Raw genomic sequence first — 15,013 nt, 5'->3', positions numbered from 1 at the left:
AAATTATAAGATAATATTTTTGAGCTTGGGAATGAGCTAGTAGTCAATAGCATCTGAAATAGAATGTATGAGGGGAATAATCAAAAGGTAAATCCAATTGTGAAATGCCAGATGGAAGAGTTTCTATTTTATCCTCTATAGAGAATGAGTGAAAGTTTTTGAGTAAACATGGTTAGGCCTGTACATGAAGAAGATTATTTTGACAGCTTTGTGAAATCAGGCTGTAGAGGAGAGAGACCAGAGGCAGGAAGATCAGTAAAAGATAGTGTTGTAACTGAGGTGAAAAGTAGGAAAAAATCTCAACCAGTTGGTAATAATATGAGTGGAAAGGAAACAGGTCTGAGAAATGTTGTCCAAGCAACAACATTGATAGGTTTCAATTTATAAATGATTCATTCAACATTTTAAGGAAACTGAGGCTCTAATAGTCACAAAACTAGTTCATATCAGAAACTAGGACTAATGATACTATCTCCTAACTCCAAGCCCAATGTTCTTTTCACTAGCACAGTTCAAGCATTTATTCTATCTACCCTTGAAAACTGGTCACTCTATGCTTCTCTGTAAATTGATGGTCCATTCTAAGTCCTTACCTCTGGCAAGGGTTTGATGGCAGTGAAAGACAGTACCCACTTCTCCATCCCTTGGTTTTCAGTGTTTTCCTCAATGCAACTCATGGACTTCAGCATCTCCCATCTTGATCCCCCCCTTCCTTCCAATTCTAGCTGTGCTCTGCCAGCAATACCCTCCTACACCCCATGTGTCTGGATCTAATCCTTATTCCTCAGATCATGTAAATCTTGCCAGTGTCTGCTTGGAACAGATAGAGCTCACTTTTTTCTTATTTTTTTTCCTCCTCTTCTGGCAGTTTCAACTCCTATGGGTTAAGTTGTAAAAGAGCTTAGTGATTTGAATTTTTCTGGGCCAAGAATGACAGTTATATACTTAGAGCAATTGGAAAGGGACTTGGGGAGTGAACTTTAAGGAGCCCAACTCCCCTCATTTTGTCTTTCAGAGAGTCACATTTATAAACCATTCATTTACACAGTGGAAAGCAATAGAATCAAGAATCAAAAGCCCTGGGTTTGATTTCTGACTCTGACACTTCCTACCTGAAACCTTAGGAAAGTTGCTAATCTCAAATCTCCTTTGTAAAATGAGTTAACAGGATTGTTATGAGGAAAGAGTTTTGTAAACCCTAAAAGCAAGGTTATTAGAGAATAGACTTCTCATTGGAAGGAAACTATTTACCAACTCTGCCACTTTTACACCAATATGCCATCTACATTCTTAAATGATAATTTTCTCAAACACATTCCCTTTTTGCTCTTCCAGGGATGACTTGTAAGTATTCTTCTCCCAAGAGATGTGGTTGTTAATAATCCCCCCCCCCCCCTCCACAGCTTGCTTTGTAGGATCATCAACTGGTAATAATCTTTGGGTTCATTCCATCTAACTCAGTTATTTTCCAGAAGGGAAACTGAGGTCATTAGTTGAGTTGAAATGTCTTGCTCAAGGTCACAGAAATCATAGACAGCAGAGGCAAAATTCCAACCCATTGATAGGCTGGCAATAAACCAGATCTTTCTAGAGCTTTGCTATCAGAGTTCTACTAAGGAAAGTTTTTATTTATCCATTCACTCAGCAGGCATTTATTAAGTGCCTACTGCGTGCAATACACTATGATTGGCAATTTACTCAATCCAATGTTCAAGTTTATACAGTCTGTTTTCCTATTGCCTAAATGTTAGAGAGCTTTTTGCTTCCACGTGATTCTTTCTAACTTCCCTTCTTGTCTTGAATATCAAATGAGGGACACCAAATTAGTTTCTTTTCAAGCTTGCAGAATGTAGATAGTGTGTAATGAGCATTCTGGCGCTCTTTGTAAATTGCCTGGTATAAACTCCTCCATGTTGTCGACTTCCCTATCTTTCTCCATGTGTATGTGTGTAAACATAATTTTTCATCCACCCAATTATATAAAGTTAGAAAAATAAGGGACAGGAACAATATGAGCATCTCCCATAAGTAATAAATAAACTATGAAGATAATGCTACCCTTCCCTTTATACAATCCTAGAGTGGGGATTTCAAATTAGATTCTGTCCTTTAATGAAAGCTCACAATATCTCTTTTGAGTCTGATATTGAAGAAATTTGCACTTGATTTGTTATAAGGTCAACAGGGGAACTCTGAGGTTCCACTCCCTCAACAGCATCTCACCACCCATCTATTTCCTTTCATTTAACCTATATTAGAAATTCCTAAATCTGGGTTTGGGTCCATTGCTGAACCTTATAACATATTTGGCCTGTGGCCCTATCCCAAATATTCAAACTGCTCATGCTGGCATCATCTCCAGACAAAACAGAATTGAAGGAGCTCTGGGAATCTGTTTGCAGTCTAACTAGGTTCCTTGGAGCCATGGAGATAAAAAAGTGTGCCATGAATTGGATGCAACTTATACTAAGCAATATATACACCTTTCCAAGTTTCCTTACTCTCCCTCAGTGTATCCCCTGAAAAGCCTACTACTGTGCTATGAGTAAAATGAGTTTGAAGTTTTTTTGACCCAGGAACCATTTCATTAGGGCAAACCCTTCTGTAGCATACACTGTTCCATTCACTCTCAGTTGCCCTCACTGAAAAAAAAAATCTTGCTAGGAAGGATGGGAAAATAAACACACTCCACTTTCAATGAAATGCCAAGGTGGTAATCTGGATTTGACCTGGTCTTCAAATAAATCAGATATCCAGGCCAGGAACAGAATCCCAACATTGTCATGGTATTGAAAACATGAATCTGAAAAGGACCTCTATTTGATTTATTCAAATAGAGAACTCCTTGGATCTTCACCAGCATTTATGACCTGTCTTTAATTTAGCAGATAAGTCCTAAGGAATTGCTCCAAGCACAAAGAGCTTAAGGGATTTCCCCCAAGTCACACACAGATAGCAAGTGCTAGGTTAAGATCTGAATCCAAGTTTTCCTGATGTGAGTATGCATGTACATATATACATATGCACATACATAGAGTTTTTTAAAAACACTTCTGTGTCTTTAATAGTATAGGGAGTTTCTGGTAATCACCTTCCTCTATAGCACCTTTTCTGCAGTTTTGTATAGTCTTAGACTGGGGATGCCCAGAACTCTGAGAGGCTAAATAAATTATACAGAACCAGAGTCAGTATGTCTTAGAGACAGAATTGAGATATGTCTGATTCTAAAATCAGTTTTTTAGCCATATTTCTCATTATCATGTTACAAAAAGTAATTAATATAGGATTTACCATAGAAGGGTCTTGTAGATTCCCAGGACTACTGGGACCACACTTTGAGAAGAACTGCCTTAACATAAAGCAAATGTTGTAGTAGGAAGTAACTTCATGTTGAATGAATTTGGAAGTTAACTAGCCCTCTGCAACCTCTCCTTTGGGTTTTTGGCTGTAACTACAATTCATTATCATGAACTCTAAGGAATTATCTACCTTCTTTTTGCTGGATGGGATTCCCCCCTTCCTCAATTAAGAATTATTTGAAATAAGTAGACTTGCAATTACTTTTATGATAAGATTTTGGTTGAATTGATCACTTTTTACATAGTCTTTGGTCACTGGTGGACTTATTTTTATTATGACTTTGTACCTGTTTTAGTTTTGATAACAGTACTAACTCAAGATAGAGAAGAAAATAATTCTCCCACATCCATTCAGGAAAAATAAAAAAAAAATCAGATAAAATACAAAAAATAATTTCATTAAAAAATGGACATGAAAGAGTCAGTATAAACAAGTTCTAGGCTTAAAATCAGGAAGATTTGGATTCAAATCCTATTTCTGACATTTACTATCTATATGATCATGGGAGAGTCACTTAACTTCTCTGAGTTGCAGTTGTCTTATATGCAAAAATGGGCAGATGGAAGGATGTTTGGATGGTATTGAGAGGTCCCTTCCAGTTCTAAATCTCTGATCTTATGAAAATGAGACCTATGCATAGCCTAACACATGAGAGCAGTTCAGTCAAACTTTATTGGCCTCCCCCTCTCATCAGACCTTCTACAAAGACACTAAAATTGAGTGGCCTGGGAAGTCATAGCTAGCTGGATACATGAGAGACTAGCCACAGGCTAGCAAAGATCTTTCCCCACACCCCAGTCCCATAGATACTATATGTGAATTTCCTTCCTCTCTCACTCTACCTCCAGAAGGTGCATTTATCTAAAACTTCCCTCACCTTTCTCCCTCTCTTTTCAGATGACCACTCAAGAGTCAGACTGCTGATGCTGGATGGAGACCCACATTCTGACTACATTAATGCCAACTACATTGATGTAAGTATCCTTCATCATGAAGATACTATATTGAAGAGGCTATTTAGTAACCTGAGATCCATCAAACTTTTTGATCTTAATGAGATCATTGCTCAGGAACGGCACACTTTTCCCCACCCAAAGCATGCAATTCCTTTTTCCCTTCCACCTTCTTTACCTCACCCCCAACTCTACCAGAGCCTGTAGTCCTGGGATGATTGACTTTGAGAGCTTATGTTCTCACTCTTATACTCTGGACCCATATTCATATTCTTATATTTCTGTTAGAAATTTTCCAAAGTGTCCTCATTCTCTAAGCACTACAAGTATAGAAGAGAAATAGTCCTTTCTTGACTTCTTGGTTTCTTCATCTGAAAAATGGGGATGATAATCCCTACTGAGAATTTTGTAGTAATAAGTCAAATCACCTAGCATTGAACAGGATTCCACAGATAATGGGACAAAGTAACATGCTTTTGTTTAGAGAGAAGAAGGAAAGTTCCATGAGCATTTCTGCTTTGGGTCAATTGAGATTAGAACTAAAAACTGGTCAGCCAGGATTTAATTAGAGTCCCCAGCTGAAGTTTTCATTGTTGTTCAGTGATTTCAGTTTTGTTCAACACTTTGTGACCCAATTTGGGGTTTTTTAGGCAAAGAGACTGGAATGATTTGCCATTAGCTTCTCCAACTTGTTTAATAAATGAGGAAACTGAAATAAATAGGGTTAAATGACTTGCCCAGAGTCACGAAGGCTGGTAAGTGTCTGAGTCTGGTTTTGAACTCAGGTTTTCTGACTATAGCCCAGTCCTCTATCTATTGTGCTACCTAGCTGCCCTCCCAGATGAAGTGGTAAAATTCAAATGCTTTGCTTGTGTATGACAAGGAAGTCCACATGAGGAATTTTGGCTTGGATGAACCTAGTTTAGTTTGAGAGTAGCCTGTTGTTCTTTCTTTCCCCTATCCCTGCCAGGACTGGAAGTCATTCTACTTCTAGTCTGATTATTCATTATAAATATTATTATTGATAATGACAATGATTAATAATAATGATGTTTTGAATTTTATTTTAAGTACAAAACCAAAAAATTTATTAAATACCTCCCATGTGCAAAAAACTAGACTAAGTGCTAGGGATGTTACAAAGTTTAATTAAGACATGGTCCTGTCCATTAGGTGTTCATAGTCCACTAAGAAGATGAGCTATAAATCAAGATGAACTACAATTTACAGGTGCAAGAAGTACAAAGTGATATGTAATATCTGAATGGGAATGTCATTATAATCAGGAGAAGTTAGAGTTTTCTGGAGGAAATGGGCTTTAAAAGTTAGGTAGGAGATCAGCAGTAAAGAGAAAACCAGAAAACATTCTAGGCATAAAGAATGACATGAACAAAGATAGCTAGGAGGAAGAGGAGATTCAGGATGAACTTGAAAATGTGGGGAAGAAGACAATAAAATAGGACAGAAAAGGTAGGATAGAGGTAGGCTGTGGAAGACTTTGAATGTACAGAAAGAGTTTATATATTGTCCAAAAGGAAAGAAGGAACCCTTGAAGACATTTTTAGTAAAGAAATGACATTATCAGATATGTTAAAAAAAAAAAAAAGAATAGTCTCCTAGTACTATGAAAAATGGATTGTAAGGGAAAGGTTTTTCCTCAAAGCATTAGGGTTTCAAAGCACTTTCAAATATATTTTCATTTTGATGTCTCCAAAGACATGAGTAGGGATTGTTATCCTTGATTTTCAAATGAAAACCTAAAGCTTAGAAAAGTGAAATGATTGGTCCAAGTTCATATACCCAGTCAGTGGTAGTTCTGCTATTTCAAACACAGAACTTTGAGCCCAGGGCTCTTTCCACTATCCCATTCCTGTGTGGAGAGGCAGCATCTCCCTAAACAGCCGGCCAGTTATCCATGATATAATCAGTGCATCGAAGAATGGGTCATTAATTCACTACAAAAGGAAGGAAATAATAAAGCTTCATTAAAATGAATCTATTTGGATAATTGGAATGGACATTACGAGGCATGACTGTGTCTCAAGGGTCTGTGGTTGCCGGCTGAAGCGTCTGTTCATTGGCTTTATTTCTATGCCTCTGAATGCACTGGCTACTTGAATCTGTTATAAATGACTAGCTTAAAAATAAATATTGTATCTGGGTCCCAAATAAGTAACAGATGCATGACTGTAGAGTGAGATAAATGTATTTTGGATACAAACCTATTTCACATTCCCTATAGTCATATGGGGAAGGCCTATTACTGGTTTTCAGAATATTTGTGTGCTGTGTAGGTGGGATTTAAATGAATTAAAAGTTCTTTTCTGGCTAGAAGTTTTTTTTACACCAAGTTAATAATCCATCTTCCTTTATTAGAAAAAATATATATGTTTTTGTTGTCAAGCGTGGTGGGAGCTGTGGTAAGAGAGGAAAACTAAAACACTCTTGTGGGACTGCAAATTGGGCCAACTATTCCAGAAGGCATGTTGGAAACATGTCAAAAAAAGTGACTAAAATTCTCCCTATCCCTTGATGTGGAGGTTTCATTGCTAGGTCTATATACAAGCAGGTCAAAGAGAGAGATGGTACATGTACTATAATGTTCATAACACCTTTTTTTTTCAGTATCAAAACCTAGACATAATGAAGATGACTATCAACTGGGCAAGGGCAATTACTGTACATGAATAAAACAGGATTTTTTTTTGTTAGTTGTTGTTTAGTCATTTTTAATAATGTCCAATTCTTTTTGATCCCATTCGGAGTTTTCTCGGCAAAGATACTGGAATGATTTGCCATTTCCTTCTCCATTTCATTTTACAGATGAATAAGGCAAATGATATTAAGTGTTTTGTCCAGGGTCACAAAGCTAGTATCAGAAGTCAGGACCTAACTTCCAGTCTCAGAACCCTTATCTATACCACCTAATCTACACATCAACTATTACTGTACCATGAAATGCAAATAAGAAGAATTCAGATGAACATAAGAACACTTATATGAACTGATGCAGGGAGTATTAAATAGAACCTAGAAAACAATATACATAGTGAGTACAGCAATGTAAATAGAAAGAATACAGTAACAAAACTAAATGCTTAATGACTACAATGACCAATATAAATAAAATAAACTTCCTTCCTGTCATTACAAAGGTGAAGTCCTACAGGCAAGAAATGTGTCATATGCTGTCATACATAGTCAATAATTTAACTAGTTTTATTGAACTCTCTGCTACTTTAGCTCAATCTAAGTGGAAAAAGAGCAGCTAGGTGGCACAGAGTTCAAATCCTCCTTTGTACATTAGCTGCAATACCCTGGGTGAGTGACTTACATTATTTTCTTCAGTTTCCTCAACTATAAAATTATCTAGAGAAGGAAATGTCAACCCACTCTGTCAAGTATCTCTGTCAAGAAAGGCTTGGGGGGGGGGGTCATAAATAGTTGGACATGACTTTAAACTAAAATCCTAGTAATTAAATATGTCCAAAAACGGAATGTGTTGCTTCAGGAGATTATGGTTTCTATATGACCTATACTGGGCCTATGACCTATATTTCTGCATGACCTAGTGTCAAGGAAGTTGGAGAAGAGTTTAATATGGTAAAAGGATGACCACTGTCATTCTCTCTAGTTTTAAAATATGGGATTTTTACTAGCTTTCAGTTTCCTCATCTGTCAAACTGAGTAAATACTAGCCTGCTTCACATGGTTGTCACTAAATAAAACAATATTATTATTAATTGATTGACTGTGAGCAGCAGCGAATTCCTCTTCTCTGCCCTGTTTCCTTTCTGAGCTTCTTGAGTCAGATATGCTAGCACAGTTATACTTCTTTCTAGGGCTGCCTATGCCAGCCACACACCTGGAAGGAGCAGTTGGACTAATCTTCAAGGCCAGAGAATGTATAATTTCCTCCAACTCTGAATGATCATTGACTATTTCTCCTTTTTCTCTTATTAAGGGATACCACCGACCTCGTCACTACATTGCCACTCAAGGTAAGTGCATTCTTTCTTCAACTTCTTTTGGTGTTTAAAAAGGTCTTTCAGAGCAGAACTCAATCTGAATGACTCTAGAAGAAGAGAGTAATAAGGAATCACAAATTCTCATCTATCCACTCTGCCTACTCTTGCCTTTCTTTCTATCATTCAGGAAAGCCCTCATAGAAGAGGTGACATTTGAATTGGACTCTGAAAGGAGTCAAAAATTTGGGAGAGTGAATGGCAAGCATGTGGCTCTCCCCAAATAGAGACATATATATGGAACATCTTGTATGGAGAGAAACACATAGGTCAGTCTGTATGAAAAAAAGGCAAATGTAAACTGTAACTACATTAGGTAGGGATTTAAATGTAAATAGAGGACTTTCTATTTTGTCCCAGAAGTCCTGGAGATTTTTGAGCAGAGGAGAATGTAGTCAGAATTGATCTGTAGCAGGTTATTGTGATGTTTGACTAGGAGACTACAGATTGGGAGGTCAATGAGGAGGTTACTACAACAGTTCAAATGAGAGGTGATGAGTACTTGAACAAGGGTAGTAGTTTTGTGAGCAGACAGAACAGGAAAATTGCCAGAGATATTGGGGAAAATGAATTGACAAGACTCAGAATTTTATCAGATAAAGGGGATGAGAGAGAATAAGTAGTCAAGGTTGACATCAAGGTTGTGAATCTGTACCCCTTATAAGCATGGTAGCACCTCCAATAGAAATGGGAAAGTTAGGAAGTACTGAATGTTTTAGAAGAAAGATAATTGATTTTCTTTTATATATGTGGAGTAAAAGAAGGGACATACATTTGGAAATAACCCCCAAACCAGTTGGTGATGTGAGATTAGAGTTCAAGAGAGATAAAACTGAATATCTGGATCTACATGATCTGGAAATAACTTATATAGAGTCATTGGGATCTGGAATGATCAAGGCCCTATCCCAGTTGTATAGATGATATTCATTCCTTTCTACAATTCAGAAACACAAGTAGTTTGGTGTAATGAAGAGAGCAGCGAATGAGGCATCAGAAGTCCTTCAACTCTTCTACTTACTATTTTCAGGACCATGAAAGAGATATTTCACTCTCTGGACTGTAAAAGGTGGGAGAAGATAAGGGAGGTCACTAGGAACAAACTTTGTGGCAAAGATTAGATAGTCTTCCTAAACACCATAAATTCAATGATATACTTGTGGCTTATTGTAGTGATAGGGAATAGGAAGCTGATGGGAAGACTGACAGAAGAATTTCAGGTAAAGGATGAGAGATAAAGAATAATATTCAATGTAAGAATGTGATATTAAAAGGGGGGATAGTTATTATTGATACACCACAACTGTGCCTCTTGGCTTAGCATACTTTGAAACAAGTTTGTCCTATCCAATCTAAGAATGAGCTTATTAGCCAACAGTAAAATATGGAAACATGTCTAAACTATTAAAATAGCCTGAATATTCAGTCAAAAGAACTGAGTCCAAATTCTGACTCTGCCATTTCTACTAAATGACTTTGGTCAAATCATTTAACTTGTTTTGACCTCTGTTTCCTCATTTATCAAAGGAAGTGGTTGGACTGGATACCCATTAAGATCCCTTCTTGCTCTGAATCTGATTCAAGTTCTCTAAATTGGTTTGATTCTTTCATTCCTCTTTTCTGGACTATAAGCTCAGTAAAGAGAATCTAAAACATGGGCAATTTAAGAGTGTAAAATAGAAAATGGCACCAAAAAGAGTTAAAAAGAAATAAAATGAATGTCATGAGCATAAATAAAAGTATAGTATATTAAAAAAGACAATGTGATAGGAAACCACAAGTCCCAGTTCTTTCTAAGCTCTGCCACAAACTTCATTTAGTTCCCTCCTCTAAAAATGAATAGATTTATCTAAATCAGTTATCTTTGAAGTAGAATCTCCATTGTGGTCTGACCCTTGACGCTAGGGTTGCACCTCTCTCTTACAGATGAGAAAGCCTGTAAAGGTCAATCAAGCAAGTTGTCTCCAACACAACCACACCTACCTCATCTTCCAACATTCCATCATCTACATCACTTTTTCAGACTAACAAATTAGGAATTCCCTCCCACCCCCACCCCCTTTTTGAGTATGGTACAGTTTGTTTAGGTCACTTGTAATTAAAACTCTACCAATACATCCACAACAGCAGCTGAAACAGAATCAGTTGTGAAAATCTTCTCCCAATTCCTTTTAATTTTGGAAGAATCAGTCAGTGAGCATTGACTTAGTGTCTATTATGGACTGGGCATAGTGCTAAACACTGGGGACTCAAAGAAAGAAAAAAACAGTCCGCTTTCAGGGAACTCAAAGTCTAATGAGGGAGACAATATGCAAACAACTATGTATTAATAAGATGAATACAGGGTAAATCAGAGATAATCAACAGAGGGAAAGTATGAGCATTAAGAGAGATTAAGAAATGTTTCTTGTAGAAAGTGTAATTTAGCAGGGACTTCAAAGAAGTCAAGATCAGGAGATAGAGATGAGGAAGAAAATTCCACATATATATATGGGGACTGTCTATGGAAAATATATATAATTGGGGCAGCTAGGTGGTACAGTGGATAGAGCACTGGCCCTGGAGTCAGGATAACCTTAGTTCAAATCTGGCCTCAGACACCTAATAATTTCCTAGTTGTGTGACCTTGGGCAAGTCACTTAATTCCATTGCCTTGCAAAAAAAATCAAAAATGGGGCAGCTAAGTGGCACAGTAGATAGAGCAACAGCCCTGGAGTCAGGAGTACCTGAGTTCAAATCTGGCCTCAGACACCTAATAATTTCCTAGTTGTGTGACCTTGGGCAAGCCACTTAACCCCATTTGCCTTACAAAAACCTAAAAAACAACCCAAAAACAAACAAAAAAGGAAAATATACAGAATTAAAAGAGGGAGAATCTTATTTGAGGTTGAAGTTTCCTGAGAGACAAGTAACACTAGATGACAGAATATGTGGGAGAAAGTATAAGATATAAGAAGACTAGGAAGGTAAAATGTGCTCAAATCTGAATGCCAAACAGGATTTTGTATCTGATCCCAGAGGAATATGGATATATTTATATGTTGTTATATGTATGTTTGCACATATATCTATATGTACATATGTATATATTTATATTAATGTATGTTTGCACAGCTGTATATTTTGTGTACATGTATGAATATAGATCTGCGCATATGTGTGTTGTGAATGTGTGTGTGTGTGTGTGTGTGTGTGTGTATCAGAGAGATGTTACAAAGGTCGAATCAACAAGTCTTGGCAACAGATTGGATATGAAGTGTGAGAGAGAATAATAAATTGAGAATGACACCTAGGGAGAAGTTAAAACCAAAACGGCAATGAAAGTTGGAAGTTGCCTGAGCCTCAAAATATTTAAATCACACCTCAAAATAAATTCTAGAGTGACAAAACTCACAAAGAAACTATTTCCCAGCCAAAAGATAACTTATAAGGACTGCAAGAAAGGTCCATATCACTTGGGTAAAAGGAGAGCACAGACTAGCAGAGGTTATATCCAGGCAAAGCAGCAGGAGGTCCTAGTCACAGCACAGATCAGCAACCAAAGTAATTCCATCTTGGTTTGGCCAGCCAGGTACACGGGGCCATCTATGAGACTTCCAGGTCTGAAGCGGTAGCAGAGACCCTAGCAAAGTTGGCTAGGGTAGAGAGAGATCTTAGTGCAATGGGTGAGCTACCAGCCCTGGAGGCCCCAGCACAGGAAGCTTATGACCAGCTACCTGGCTCCCAGCACAAGAAGCTTGGGACAGTGCTCTCTGTATCCCAGGAACAGAGGTCAACTTTAAAAGTCATAAAAAATGCTTGGAAAATGAATAAAAAATTTTAAGCCAACACACAGAAAACTATTTGCAAAACATAAACAAAGAAAAGGACAACAATGTCAAAATGTTTGCATGTGAAGCCTCAGAGAGAAATATGAATTTGTTTCAGGCCCCAAAAGTCCTTATGGAAGAGCTTCAAAAGGATTTTAAAAATCAACTTAGAGAGGTAGAAAAAAATTGGAAAAAAGAAATGAGAGTTAAGAAAGAGAATCATGAAAAAAGGAGTCAATAGTTTGGAAAAAGAAAAATCTCCTTAAAAAGTAGAACTGGCCAAATGGAAAAGGAGGTGCAAAAATCCACTGGAGGGCCGGCTAGGTGGCCCAATGGATAGAGCACCACCCTGGAGTCAGGAGTACCTGGGTTCAAATCTGGCCTCAGACACTTAATAATTACCTAGCTGTGTGGCCTCGGGCAAGCCACTTAACCCTGTTTGCCTTGCAAAAACCTTAAAAAAAATCCACCGAAGAAAACAACTTAAATTGATCAAGTGGTAAAGGAAGTACAAAGGCTCCTGAGGAAAATAATTCTTTAAAAATGAGAATTGGGGGGCAGCTAGGTGGCGTAATGGATAAGTCACCGGCCCTAGAGTCAGGAGTACCTGGGTTCAAATCCAGTCTCAGACACTAAAATAATTACCTAGCTGTGTGGCCTTGGGCAAGCCGCTTAACCCCGTTTGCCTTGCAAAAACCTAAAAAAAAAAAAAAAAATGAGAATTGGGCAAACGGAAGCTAATAATTCCATGAGATATCAAGAATCAAACAAAGTCGAAAGAATGAAAAAAAGACAAGATGATATAAAATACCTCATTGGGAAAAAAGATCCTGGAGGGATTATTTAAGAATTATTGGACTACCTGAAAGTCATGATCAAAAACTGCCCTGATATCCTGGAACTAGAGGATCAAATATTAATTGAAAAACTACCCAAGGCAGCTCCTGAAAAAGATCTCAAAATGAAAATTTCAGGCATGTTATATCCAAGTTCCAGAACTCTCAAGTCAAAGAGAAAATACTGCAAGCAATGAGAAAGAAACAATTCAAATATTGAGGAGTGACAGGACTACACAGGATTTATCATCCTGTACATTAAAAGATCATAGAGCTTGTAATATGAGAATGACATTTAGGATGTGACTTTGGGACACTGGAAGAATGGTGGTGCCCTCAATAGTAATAAGAAAATCATATTATCTTTCCACTCAAACTTACCTTTTTTCCAAACTTTCCTATTATTTTGGAGGACACCTCCAAACATCCCAGTATGCAATCTTCAACTCCTTCCTCTCCCTCACCCCAGATGTCCATTCCATTGCCAAAACTCATTTCTACCTCCAGATTTTTCTCATCAGACCCCTCCTTTCCACTCACATAGCCCCTACCCTGGTCAAGTTCTCATTCCCTTTCACCTGGACTATTTCAGTAGCCTCCTAGAAGATCTCTAGTTCCTTTTCTTTCCAATCCATCCCTCAGAGCTACCAAAGTGATTTTTCTAAAGCACATATCTGACCATGTCAAATTGATGCTCAGCAAACTCCAGTGATTCCTTAGCTTTAACTCATATTTTTTTAATTTCTATTTTTTGCATGAATTTTATAATACCTGTAATTATAAGTTTAGTAATGAATGTATATAACTTTAATTTTAATTTAATATTTTGCTTTCCCCCCAGTTATATGTAAAAACAATTTTAACAAGTTAACATTTTGACATTAAACATTTTTTTAAAAAAAATTATACATCCCAAATTCTCCTTTTCCTTGCATTGAGAAGGCAAATAATTTGATATGGGTTATAACTTTGTACATCTACTTTGTACTGTACAGCTACTATTTTTACCACAAAAATGTTTTGTGAATCAAAAAAGTTTGGAGACTACTGCTTTAGTTGATCTCCAAGGCCCCTTTGACATCCAACTTCCCACAATTCTATGACTCTCTGATGGTCAAGGAGCAACCAAGGTCAACAGAACAACCAGGCAACATAGCAAGTAAATATTATTAAGTCCCAATTCTCCCAGAGAATAGCCTAGAGGGTGCTTGGGGGATGGGAGAATCGGGTTCAAAAACCCAAATACTCTGTCAGGAAGCAGGGGCTGCTTTAGCATTTCTTAGTCAATTGTTTCTTGGACTGCTTGGCACATGAGTATATAAGGGCTGAGATCTGAGGTTACCATACTAGTCACAGTTGTCAAGACAGCTGTACATGTCAGAGCTGACAAATTCCTCTGGGTAGAGGGTAATCCCTAAGGTGGCCCATGGCTTTGAGGCAAATCTTGCAATACCTTTCTCCTTCTGCCCCCATGGACACAGAGACATATCCTATCTGGGCAAGTAATAAGCTACGTAACACATTTCCACAAAGTATATAAAAAAATAGAATGAGTCAGAAACCTGGAAAGAGTTAGCAGATTTGTAGAACTCAGAAAAGGGATTAGAATTTGTATCCTGGTTCCCTTTGTAAAATAAAGGTCATAGATCTAGACCTGAAAAGGACCTCTGGAAGAGTTCATCGACGCCAAGTCCCCCGCCACCTCATTTTACAAATGAGGAGACTGAGACCCAGAGAGGACTGGTGACTTTCTACTGCCCAGGAGATAAGCATCACAGGTAGGGTTGGAAGCCAGATCCTCAGACTCTAGAGTCAGTGCCTTTCTAACTCCAAATTGCAAAACTTTGGTTCTGCTCCCTGCTATTATGTGATCTTACCACTCTAGCTACCTGAGCATTTCAGGAACACCATTGTACCATCAACCTCACAGAGAGCTCTTTTTGAAATAAGAAAGGGCTTTGCAAATGTGAATGACTAGATCAGCTTTAGTGAATGCCAAAGTTGCCTTGAAAAAAGTTAAGGAATTTTTA

The 15,013-nt window shown here is 37.6% G+C and overlaps 1 protein-coding gene across 3 annotated transcripts in view; it reads left to right on the top strand.

The window, feature by feature from the left end:
• PTPRT (protein tyrosine phosphatase receptor type T) overlaps positions 1 to 15,013 on the top strand; it is a 1,378,737-nt gene that overhangs the window by 1,301,743 nt on the left and 61,981 nt on the right. For all 3 annotated transcript variants that reach the window (XM_074211996.1, XM_074211997.1, XM_074211998.1), the window contains 2 exons: positions 4,258 to 4,334; positions 8,278 to 8,314. In XM_074211996.1, coding sequence (XP_074068097.1) covers positions 4,258 to 4,334; positions 8,278 to 8,314 — 114 coding nt within the window. The remainder of the gene's footprint in view (positions 1 to 4,257; positions 4,335 to 8,277; positions 8,315 to 15,013) is intronic.

Source organism: Macrotis lagotis, chromosome 1 (genome assembly GCF_037893015.1).
Source record: "Macrotis lagotis isolate mMagLag1 chromosome 1, bilby.v1.9.chrom.fasta, whole genome shotgun sequence".
Classification (NCBI taxonomy): domain Eukaryota; kingdom Metazoa; phylum Chordata; class Mammalia; order Peramelemorphia; family Peramelidae; genus Macrotis; species Macrotis lagotis.
This window is presented reverse-complemented; position numbering and strand designations above follow the sequence as displayed.